At 40.6% G+C, this 13088-nt stretch overlaps 1 protein-coding gene across 1 annotated transcript in view; it reads right to left on the bottom strand.

Moving 5' to 3' along the window:
* The window catches only part of LOC126248730 (tetratricopeptide repeat protein 7B-like), a 231957-nt gene that overhangs the window by 65989 nt on the left and 152880 nt on the right, over positions 1–13088 (bottom strand). The window contains 1 exon segment of the mRNA XM_049950047.1: positions 10884–11166. Coding sequence (XP_049806004.1) covers positions 10884–11166 — 283 coding nt within the window.

The raw sequence follows: 13088 nt of genomic DNA, 5'->3' as shown, positions 1-13088 counted from the left end.
GTTATGCCATTTGCTATTTCTGACTCATGTTGTTATTCTTTCAGCATTCAACTGTCCTTGTGATAAGCAAATGTTTATTTTGGTAAATTACTTCATATAACAGTTGTCTGTTCTACAAAATGAAAATGGTGTAGAGAAGAGGACTATCAGGTGAGAAGATAAGGGTATTGTTAGAGCAGTCTTCCGATTCTGAAAACCTATCCAGTGAATCTGAATTTTCCAGGAATGATGTTAATGAGGTAGACGTTGCTAAAACCTCACAACAACATGAAGAAAGAGGAGGAGGAGAAGAAGGATGATGATGATGATGATGATGATGATACGAAAAAGTCTAAGAACAATTTAGTGCAAATTCTGTTAAGTGTGACATTGTTTTCTTGTAATTGGAATGAAGTAAAGGGCTACAGCCCCACAGGCTGGAATTTCTGGTAGGTTAAGCAAAATGGATATACTGAAAGAAAACCAGGGGTGACATCATATTTGATTAGGAATGGTGATAATGAAGAGTCTTCTTTTATGTTGTTCTTTCACACACCACTCATTGAGAAGATGGGGTTGTGGACCAACATGGAATATCAAATTGTTTACAAGGACTGGATTTGAATGAAATGAATGAAATGAAAAAGTTTCTTGGTGTTCTGACTCTGACAGATGTTTACAGGCCGAGAAATCAAGATATCAGTCAGGTTCGGAGTGTTGCACATGGCCGAACACTGTTCAATGAAATTACACTGGTGAGTCAAAACATTATGACCACTGCCCACTGTGAGGTTGAATGCCTCCTGATGGGTGTTGCAGGCATGCATCACAGTAAGAAAAAATGTAAGCAGAAGAGAGACAAATGGGCAGTCATTATAGCAAAGATATGGGCCACAAATGCAGAAATCCACCGATTTAAGTGGTTTCGACAAAGGGCACATTGTTGTGGCACAGCGGCTGGAAACAAGAATCTCTGAAATGCCGAAGCTGGTCAGTTGTTAGTCGTGACCACCTATGGAAAGCAGTTTGAGGATGGTGGAATAAAGTGTAGGCTGTATGGTACTGGACATCCACATCTCATCACAAAAGGTAGAGGTCAGAGGACTCCCACTGTATAATCTAGGATAGGCAGCAACCTGCGGCAGATCTGATGACACAGCACAATGCTGGTGCAGGCACAAGTGTTTTGGAGCACACCATTCAAAGGCCACAGTTTAACATGGAGCTCTACACCACACGACACTTACATGTTCCTGTATTGATCCAATGACATCATCAGTTACGACTTCATGGGTACAACATCACTGAGTTTTCACTGTGGATCAATAGAAACAGATCACCAGTTGAACGAATCCCGTTTCTTTTTACACCAGGTCAATGGCTGGGTCCTTACATGTCGCCATCTAGGCGAACGGCTTCTTGAAACGTGCAGCATGCCACAGATGTAGGCCAGTGAGAGCAGAATTGTGTCATGAGGTACACTGAGTTGAGGTTCTATGGGACCTATGGTAGTACTTTAAGACACCATGACAGGAGTGAACTACATGGACATTATCGTGGACCACCTGCATCCCTTCATGTTTGAAGTCTTGTCTCATGGCAATGACATCCTCCAGCAGTATAACTCTTTGTGACACACAGCCAGAATAGTGCTGCAGTGGTTTAAGGAGCATGATAATGAACTCAAACTGATGTTTCAGCCAGCAAATGCCTATGATCTGTATCCATCGGAACACAGATCGGGCACCAGCTGCATGCCCACAAACCACCATCCTGTAATTTTCAGGAATTTTGTGACCTGTGAGTAGACATCTGGAGGAGGGGATTAGTGTTTAACGGCCCATCGACAACGAGGTCATTACAGACTGAACACAAGCTCAAATTAGGGAAGGATTGTGAAAGAAATCAGCCATGCTCTTTGAAAGGAACCAGCCCAGCATTTGCCTGAAATGATTTAGGGAAATCATGGAAAACATAAATCAGGATGGCAGGAGACGGGTTTGAACAGTCTTCCCCCAAATGTGAGTCCAGTGTGCTAACCATTGCGCCACTCCACTCAGTAGACATCTGGAGACAAATATTTTCTGGAAACCTATAAAGGACTTGTAGAATCCATGCCAAGCAGATTCACTGCTGTCCTGTGTTTGAAAAGTGGACTTACATGCTATTAAACAGGTGGTCATAATGTTTGGGCTCATCGGTGTACGTCTTGCAACTGCCTCCATGCTATTCTGAGGATGTTGTGTTTTGACATGCAGCAGCCTGACACAAACGTAGGTCACAGGACAAACTGGGAACTATCAGACAAGTTTTTGAGATGTTGGAAACTACCCTACGGGCCTAAATTCTAAGATGGTACACAATTTTGGATGAACAGTTGGTCCTATATCAAGGTTGTTTTCCATTTGGACAATATGGGCCATCAGAACATGGTAGATACAATATAAAGTTCTGGACAGTTTGTAAGAGTGTAACAAGCTACTATTGGAAGCTGGAAGTGTATTTGAGGAAGAATGAAGAAACCAGAGCCGTGCAATGAAGAGAATGTTGTGGAAATCCTGGTGACTGAGCTTGAAAAGTCTGGACATAATATCACCAGTGATAACATTTTTACATGAAACAAACAAAGGCGAACTGCCTGCTGGCTTTATTATACCTACAGAACAGAAGTACACTCTACATTATTTGGTTTTCATGAAATATCAATCACCAGATTTCACCTCTGCATACAAACATATTTTGTTGGCACTTAACTACCTAGGGGGATATGATCCTCAGAATAAAATAAGAGAAATCAGAGCTTGCATGAAAAGATTTAAGTGTTTGTTTTTCCAACGTGTTGTTTGAGAGTGGAACAGCAGAGGGATAGCTTGAAGTTAGTTCGATGAACCCTCACATCAAGGCACTTAATTGTGAATTGCAGAGTAATGACGCAGATGCAGATTCAGATGTTTCCAACCAGACATGATGATAGCTTGATATGCTCCTAAGAAGAACAAAGTTGTTACCATTCTTAGCTCTCTTCATGAATAACCGACAGTATAACCATCAGAAGAAACCTGAAGTTATAATGATATACAGTGCCACAAAAGGTGGCATTGACACCATGTACAAGAACATGTGGTGCTACAGTATGAAGAGAAGTACATGGTTCTGGCCATTGGTGGTTAGTGTCTGCACAGGCAGCACAACGCTGCTACACAACAAGGTTGGCATGAATACTTTATGGGCTAAAAGTGACTCGATAACAGCCAGTGAATATAACCTCATGACAGAAAAACTGACTTGCTATAAAAGTGAATCTATTGGAAGTAGAATGTCTGAACCCACGTGGAGAGACACATGCGGCTGGCGCATATGGCTAAGAGCTAAGAACTCAGCAGCAACAAATGGCATGAAGGGCAAGGCATGGGAGGTTTTGGTTGGACACTGTGCAAGAACTGACCCACCTGGCTTACTGCTGCCCACAAGTAAACACCTTCGCCAGGGGTGGTGGTGGGTTTAAAGTTTAAAGGGACCTAACTGCATGGTCATCGGTCCCTTGTTCCATTGCACCAAGTCCATGTTCGCCAGGGGTCTGACCATACTATGCATCACATGTGTGCTCCGTGGCAGGTTTCCACATTATCCCACTGCGCTACCCATCCCAGCGCATCTACTTTCATCATGATGTCCGCTGGTGGGGATAGTAAATCCTCCCCCCCCCCCCCCCAAAAAAAAAAAGGTGACATAGGGCCAAAAATGAGTGGGCTTGGGTCACAACCTCCGACACAGAACTGGAGAGGCCCCTGGAGCACCCGGCTGACCCGGCTGCAGACCGACCACCATGGGAGACAATTCAGACAACACTGGCTCCACAAGAAGAGTCTAATGGCTGAGGCAATTGGAGGGAGGGGAGGGGGTGGAATCCACTGGCAGCAATGGAGGCTAGACCACCTAGAATGGTGTGGAGAAGGAGCAGGTGGAGGTCAGATCAAAACCCATGGGCTCCACATTGGCAAGCTTAAGTGCAAGCCTCACTGCAGGCCAAGGCTGTAGGCAATAGGAGGACAGCAGAGGGAGTGGAGGGGTCACAACAGGAGAGCACACTGCCTCAAGTGGAAGCCCTCACTCAGAACAACATTGTGACCAACTCTGCCACTCGTGTTACCAGAAGACCACAACGATGATGTCCCAACAGAGCACTGGCACAGCTGTTTTGCATAGCGGGTCAGATGCTCTCAGCTGATATCCAGCACAAACAACTGCAAACCTTTGTGGCCCACCAAGACATCCAGCAGCCACCCCTGTTGCTGGCCAAAGGACTGTGGCCAAACGGCAGCCCCGAGAGGAAACTGCAGTGGTCTGGTTTGCGACACACAATTCAGGTTGCAGCAAATCCAGGAGACCCAATGGCAGATGCCCATGCAAAAGTTCCGGCAGTCTGTGCCCAGTAACTGGCGCCACATTGTATGTAGTCGGAAAATTTGACAAGTCGTCATCATCGTAGTCGTCGTCGTCATCACAGGAAGAGGCAGACACAGACTTCATTTGGGTCATCAATGTATGTACAAAGCACTCCATCTCTGAGTTTGAAACTATGTGAAACAGGGTGGCCTTGCCTGGGGAACAACAACTCAACAGCACTGCTCCAGCATGGTAAGCATGAAGCCACCCTCGACAACACTGAACTGATCACATAGGAGGAAAAACATACACCATGCTTGATCTGCACCTGAAGAGATGCGCTCCAGCCAACCCAACTGGACAGCCAAAACGATGTTTTGAAAAAGCACATCATCAGCAGCAGTGGCAATTGTGAATTCATGTGCCGCAATGGAAAAACCAATAGCACAGTGAACACCAGAGCCTTCTGTTGATCGAACTCGGGATTGGGCCCCACCAGTAGTCATGCTAATTCATCAGCACTGGCATTCTGGCCGTGGAGTGATAACAAACACCATAGCAATAGTTGCTGAGAAAGGGATACCATATGTGGAATTGGTGAGCTGTCCTATCCGGTAGCTCCGAATGAGGGTCAAATAAGGAAACCAATGACTTTTTGGTTGGTGATGAGGAGGAACATTGCCCCTTACACAGAAAGTGAAACTCTTTAACACCTAAAATAGTAGCAAGCACCTTGTTTACCACATGTGAATAATAACATTGTGGAGTAGAAAGCATCTTCAAGGATAAGTGATGGGCTGACAGGTGTCATCCAGCTTCCAATGGGACAAGACGGCACCAATGCCATACTAACATGCGTCACAGGCCAGGGTTAAAGGTTTACCTGATGTAGAGAAAGCCAGATGTGAGGCAAAGCACAAACATTGCCTGACTGACTGGAAATCCTGCCAACAGATCAAACAAACTTAACGCTCTTCTGGCGATACTGGTTAAGATCCTTGAGGTTCTTTGGCACTGGCAGGTCAACAATGGCTTTGATATGGTCGGCTGTAGGAACGAGAATGTCTTCCCTAAGCACATGTCCAAAAAATGAACCTTTGTGATAGAAGAAACAGCACTTTTCCAGTCTGCTGTGAAGGCCATTCTGCAGGAGGCATTTGAAAACCGACTGAAGGTTTTGTAGATGCTCACATTGAGTACATCCTATTACCCAAAGGTCATTAAGGTAACTAATGCACCAAGGTTTTTCCTGAATCAACTGCTACACTTTTCATCAATAAATTCCAGGCACAGACAATATTCCAAAAGGCTAGCAATTAAACTGGTAAAGCTCGAAGGGGCTGTTAGGACCATGAAAGTAAGAGAAACTGCATCCAACGGCAACTGCAGACAGGCACTGCACAAGTTGATGCAGGAGAAATACCATGTTTTATTGCTGCAAAATTAAGCTACAAGTGTAAAAGTGGCAGGGAGGTTACAAGGCTCATGGAGGAATATGTGAAAGGAATGATTCACTTAAGCGATTTGAAGGACTGAGGAATGACTTCTAAGAAACGGTTGTTCATTATTCCCTTCACGTCAGTCTTGTTCAGCAAGTCACTCATTCCTCATTCCCAGCTCATTCTCTGTCTTGTTCCAGCTCCACCATTCTTAAATGAACTGATCAAAACAGTTCCCTGCAACAGTTTCACTTTTTAGGTTCTGAGGCACAAATGGTAATCCTTTGAAAGGATTAAAAAGCTGGACTATCTGCAATCTGTTAAATATGTTTTGTTCACTTAAATCAACTTTTTTAGTTCCTGGTCCTGCACAATATTTATCTAACGAGGAACCTTCCTGACAGGTCCAGATCAATTACCTTCATACTTACAGGATTGGAAGCTCAGTACTCAGACATTAGTTTCATGAAATACTACAACAATTAAAAAAAAATCACCTTTGAAGATTAGTTGACACATGAGCCCTGTTAAGCACAAAATATTTTCAGTTTATCTACATACTAACTGGTAGGTGAGCGTGTACCACACAAATTTTCTAATACTGAGGTCGATGGGTCAAATATACCTAATTACCCGCCTTTTATTTTCATTGTTTTATTCAGATTCTGTATTTATTAATTCTGTATTTATGAACAAATGAAAACATTTATTAATTAAATACAGAGTCATGATTTTTTAACAAAAGTAGTGTTTTAATCACTGGTAATATGAAAATAAATTAAAATTTGACAAACATGCAAAATCCCTTATAGTTAAATGAAAAAAGCTTGTATACATTGACAATATTTTTCAGTGTTTTCTTTCTATACAGTTTTTTTTTAAATTTCTGTCTGATGCCTCATATTTTTGTACCATTTGTAAGCAATCAGCTGCCTGCCCCCCACCCCCCACCCCTTTCCCTGAGAACTGCGTTGTACCACTTTAGTAAATTCACGTCTGGGCACTGAGCAGGAAGTCAATGACTGCCAGTCAATAAGGTCGCATTGTAAATATTTCAGTTTTTAAAAGGAAACGTTTTATTTAATGTATATACTTTTTTATTGAAACTGAGTATGTGTCACAAGATAAAGAGCTTTAATTATAACAGAAATTTTCATTTTAAAAATATTCTTGTAAAATTTTTATCCAAGATTCTAAATGGTGGTTATACGGCAGTGGTGTGTCCAGCTGTGACATTCCTCTTCTCCCTTTTTACACTGTGACGAAAACAAAGCTTACCCAGAACCATTTGTTGTGAAATCTCTTCTTTCACCATTCAGTGTGAAACTAATGAGCATGCAGTGGACACCCAGGTTTCCCAAGATGACAACAGCCATGTTTAAAGGGCTGTACACTACATTCCTGCTTTAATGAACACTCAGGCACTATTTCACACAAAGACTGGCCTTAATCTTATTGAAAACATCTGGGACTATTTAGAACAGCTGGAGGAATGTAGCATTCAACACACTTGCAATTTGGTAGCTCTACAGGTTCTGATCATTAACGAGTGGCTTCAGTCGGATATGTCATATCTGAAGAAGGACGTGGACTTTCTTCTTCATCAAATTGAGGCCTTAATCGAGGCTCAAGGCAGTAGTGCATGGCACTAGCAAGGTGCCTCCTGGGGTGACTACTTTCCTGTCCTTCATGCTTATTTACTAATTACAGGATGTAATTCAAAGAAATCTTACAGCAAGATAAAAACTGAAAACTGATTTTTGATATCACACAGTTGTGGGTACAAATAAAACATATGAAAACTATAGTCTGAATAACTGTTTAGCACTTTTTGTAGACAGAAACGTTTTTGGGTAATTCTGTACACCAGGTACTGGGTAAATTTTCTGTTTTCTTTACACTGGAAAAAAGGGGAAGAGGAATTTTGCAGCTGGAGACACCATTGCCCTATAACAACCATTTAGAATATGGGATAAAAATTTTATATGAATATGTATGTGTGTGCCTCACACATTTTGCATTTTCTATAAAAATGGACAAATCTATGTGTCAAATATATCTCATCCGATTTCTAAATTGTGTGTTACTAAAATTACATCTCCGATTACTTGTGCATGGCAAAGTACATAAAAACCTAAGAGAATTAGCATTATGATATTGACAATACTCCAACTTGTTCTGCTGTATCATTACCATTTCATGTAATTTACAATGAATTCAAGACAGTCCTTAGAATTCCAAGCTATAACTAGAAATGTGTAAAAATATTTTATTTTACTGTTCAGTTCCCTTCATTTACTTGGCTGTATAAATCTGTTTCATAAATAACAAATTCACCATAGTGAATGGAAAAGTTTAGCACATCATGTAGCTGGGACGTTATCATACTTTGTACTGGCTGTTGGTAAGACAGTTCAGTTTATGTTGGGCAGGTACACTAGATCACAAGCATATTAGGGGAGCCTGAAACATAAAACACACTATCTCCAAGGTTTGTGCAGGCACTGTGTTTTTCACTTGCATGGTGGAAGTGAGAAGTCATACCATCCAGAAGTAATTTATCAGTTAAAGATTCCAAGCACTCTTCCTGAGATTTAACCACTGTTATCATTTCTGCCCGGTCAGTTGTGACCCACTGTTTGAAGGTAATACTGTCTGGTATTTTCTTCTTCATATTCGTGAAACAATTCAATAACGGTTTCCTTACCAGGGCATTTATTACACAAACTCATCATGCAGTCATAACTGTTAGTGTCACAGACCACTAAATCTAGTAACTCTTTGTAGTGAAAATCATTGAGTTCTGCACCTGCAATCATCAGTTTGATGTTATAAACAAACACATGTGGAGTGTGTCACTGAGGATCCAGCCAAAATACACCACTTAGGGTGGAAGTCACAAAATTTTGACCTTCCGATTTTGCATTCAGGATGAGAATTTTTGAAAGCTACATAAAGTTCATTTAAATTTGACAGCACTAGTTGTTTCTGCTTTGTTACTTTAACTCCATTTAAAACAACTCTTTTGCTATCTTTGCAACTTGGGAACATTCTACTGTTTTCATCGTCTTCAAAACACTGCTGGATCTTTTTAATTGTTTCTTCACTTATACTTACTCCTTTCTTCTTTCCTAAAACTGGAAGAATGTCTTGCTCTTTCACGAATTTTCAGGTTAGTTTAACAAAATGATGAGAAACGTTTAATTCATGAACTATTTTTTCTCTTGACCGTAAGTCAGGGAGCAAACTTAAAATTTAACTTTTTCCTCTTTAGATGTCACTGAACATTTAATTTTTAATTTCTCTATTAAGCTCAAATATTCAGTGTCAGATGATGCTGGTGGTAGGTTTTCTTCTTCTTTAGAAATAATGTTGGTATCTGTATTATTACAGCACTATTCCAAATCTTTTCTATTTTTGTCTGAAATTTGTTGTACCTTATTTTCAATACCTGCCTTTTTTTCTGCTACTTAATTTTATTATTTTCGAAGCAGGAGATACTTAGAACAAGCAAAATCAAATACGTCAACAGCTTCCACATTAGGAATATAAATGTCATTAACAAGGTCACATGATTCTGGTTCTGGATTCACAACAAATACTTTTAAGTAACAATTTGGGCACAGGAAATTTCCAGGAATCACATTAAGTTTCACCTGGGAAGCTGTTTCATTCTCATATAACAAGGACAAATGTTCAAGTTTTATTTCCCCTCAAACCTTTAATAATAGGCTTTGTATGAACTTTAAGTGGATCACAGCACTTTTTCCAAAAATGTGGTTGTACTTCATAATATATTTCTTCTCATGATACTCACGCACTGATGTTACAGAAGAACTTACTCTAAATTTAAACGAAGTTTGTCTAACTATATCAAAGTCATTGACGTTTTTCAAGTACTTCTACAATGCCACACCCAGCAATAATTTACTTCTTTGTGGACAATAAACCTAAACGTAAATGGGCATTTTTATTACCACAGAACAAAAGTGAAAGCTCCTATTGTTTAATATTGCATTATTAAAAACAAATAAACTAAATGAATATTGGGTGAGCATGTGAACTAAATATATTTCACAATTAAATTTTATTACAATGAAACAATAAACCGTTTAAATAGGCAACAGCCATAAGATTAGCCGTAGAGTAATGTGAATTATTTCCTCATTTTCAAAAATTCATATCTTTGTTCACAGTCAGATAGCTATGATGAAATTTTTACAGTACTTTGCTATCATATAAGCGTACAAACTGTGCAAAAATCATATTTTTATATTCAGTCCCACCTGAGATAGCTAACCTGAAACTTTACAAAAAATGAAAATTTTCAAATTTCAAAATTTCATAAAAAATTAAGGAAACACTTAAGTGTTCTTACTCTATATGAGGCTATCATATCTAACTACAGGAAAAAAATAGACACTCATAAATCACTCCTTGTTTGTTAGTTTTGGGTCTAAAAAGTGGATTTTTGAAAATTTGTATGAAAAACTTGGTCATTTTGACTTAATATTCTAATATACACTTTTGTTATGTGTTTTCATACTCTGAAGCAAATCATGTCTTACGTATTTAGTGCTGGACCATTGCTGACAACTTCAAAGTAATTTTTCCTTCATCAAAATTCCCATTCTGTATTTCCTCAAAAATGTTATAGCCTTTTTCTCAGAAATATTCTTTCACTTTACATTGACTTGCGTGTTTTCCTTTTTCTTACTGTTGTTTTCACACTGAAATTTTTAAGTCAAACAGTATTTCCTCGCTTCTCAGTGTAACATAACAAATCACTGGTAACATGTTTGCCACTGACTTTCATAGCACATTTTTTGCTCTCTCTAAAGTGGGTGCTGTTAGTTCGACCTTTAGTCATCTTTCAAAGCTTTAATTATACTACATCTGAATTATTCTCATGTATTCTATGTAAGTCTGTTGGATAGATATGAATTTTTACATTCAATTTTCTAGCACCAGCTTCTTGATGTTTTGTTTAACTAAAAAACATCTGGTCTCCCTTTCATATCTTGTATTCACACAGCAATTAGCAGAAAACACATAACTTACGTAAGCAGATAATATTACCTCTCCTCCAAGATGTTGTAGCTCTAGCTGTGCCTTTGTGTAATGCAAGTTCATGTTATCAGGATATTCTTGTATAACAGCATCCAACAGTTGCAGGGCTTCAGCAGTCTGCTTGTGTGCTGATAAAAGTAACACAAGAAGCTGAAGGGAAGGAACATGCTCAGCATTTAAATTCAATGCCAATTTCACGTGTGCTACTGCTTCTGTTAACTGTCCATTGTAAGCATACTGAAGTCCAAGGTAATACTCCGCCAGATGATCATTTGGATCTGTCTGCTGTGCCCTGTGAACAGTTTAGTAACTTACTGTACACCTTCAAAATAATGTCCTAAATCTGCATCAAATAAAATATACATTATCTATAAAACTATATTATTACTGGTAATCAAGTTCTTAATTTATATGGTAAAGCTTCTGCTTACATAGTAACCTATGGACAAAAAGAATCAGATGCTCATCATTTTCACTGTATCATAATATTTGACTTAACACAATGATTTACACATTGAGTTACTTTCTTATTCAGAATGAGATTTTCACTCTGCAGTGGAGTGTGCGCTGATATGAAACTTCCTGGCAGATTAAAACTGTGTGCCCGACCGAGACTCGAACTCGGGACCTTTGCCTTTCGCGGGCAAGTGCTCTACTATCTGAGCTACCGAAGCACGACTCATGCCTGGTCCTCACAGCTTTACTTCTGCCAGTATCTCGTCTCCTACCTTCCAAACTTTACAGAAGCTCTCCTGCGAACCTTGCAGAACTATCACTCCTGAAAGAAAGGATATTGCGGAGACATGGCTTTGCCACAGCCTGGGGGACGTTTCCAGAATGAGATTTTCACTCTGCAGCGGAGTGTGCGCTGATATGAAACTTCCTGGCAGATTAAAACTGTGTGCCCGACCGAGACTCGAACTCGGGACCTTTGCCTTTCGCGGGCAAGTGCTCTACTATCTGAGCTACCGAAGCACGACTCATGCCCGGTCCTCACAGCTTTACTTCTGCCAGTATCTCGTCTCCTACCTTCCAAACTTTACAGAAGCTCTCCTGCGAACCTTGCAGAACTATCACTCCTGAAAGAAAGGATATTGCGGAGACATGGCTTTGCCACAGCCTGGGGGACGTTTCCAGAATGAGATTTTCACTCTGCAGCGGAGTGTGCGCTGATATGAAACTTCCTGGCAGATTAAAACTGTGTGCCCGACCGAGACTCGAACTCGGGACCTTTGCCTTTCGCGGGCAAGTTCTCTACCATCTGAGCTACCGAAGCACGACTCACGCCCGGTCCTCACAGCTTTACTTCTGCCAGTATCTCGTCTCCTACCTTCCAAACTTTACAGAAGCTCTCCTGCAAACCTTGCAGAACTAGCACTCCTGAAAGAAAGGATATATGAGATTTTCACTCGTGCTTCGGTAGCTCAGATGGTAGAGCACTTGCCCACGAAAGGCAAAGGTCCCGAGTTCGAGTCTCGGTCGGCCACACAGTTTTAATCTGCCAGGAAGTTTCATATCAGTGCACACTCCGCTGCAGAGTGAAAATCTCATTCTGGAAACGTCCCCCAGGCTGTGGCTAAGCCATGTCTCCGCAATATCCTTTCTTTCAGGAGTGCTAGTTCTGCAAGGTTCGCAGGAGAGCTTCTGTAAAGTTTGGAAGGTAGGAGACGAGATACTGGCAGAAGTAAAGCTGTGAGGACCGGGCGTGAGTCGTGCTTCGGTAGCTCAGATGGTAGAGCACTTGCCCGCGAAAGGCAAAGGTCCCGAGTTCGAGTCTCGGTCGGGCACACAGTTTTAATCTGCCAGGAAGTACTTTCTTATTGTTTTGAATGTCAGTTTTGTTTTGTTTTTACAGTGCAAAAACAACTGGGATAATACGCACCCATGTCAAAACTGTATAACACGAAGACAGAGAGAAGTTAAAAAACAACTAATCCCAATGGACATAAGAGAAGACAGCTAAAAACAGGGATGTGGAGAAGGGGCTTCAAAATACACCATGTACAAATGGAAGCCAAAAACTAAAATTTAAATGGCCTTTGCCATATTGCTTTGACAAATAAAAGGTAAAACACAGTCGACAGCCCACACGTCATTTACTAAAATGGCCAATAACTCAGATGGCGAACAGTTAAAAAAAATGGGACATTCTGTCAGGAAGTGGTGGACAGTTAAAACTTGAGAGCAATGTATACAAAGCTGTGGGGGAGGCCA

Source organism: Schistocerca nitens, chromosome 3 (assembly GCF_023898315.1).
Source record: "Schistocerca nitens isolate TAMUIC-IGC-003100 chromosome 3, iqSchNite1.1, whole genome shotgun sequence".
In the NCBI taxonomy this organism is placed as follows: Eukaryota; Metazoa; Arthropoda; class Insecta; order Orthoptera; family Acrididae; genus Schistocerca; species Schistocerca nitens.
Note: the sequence above shows the minus strand (reverse complement) of the source record. Positions and strands in the feature narration are given on the sequence as shown.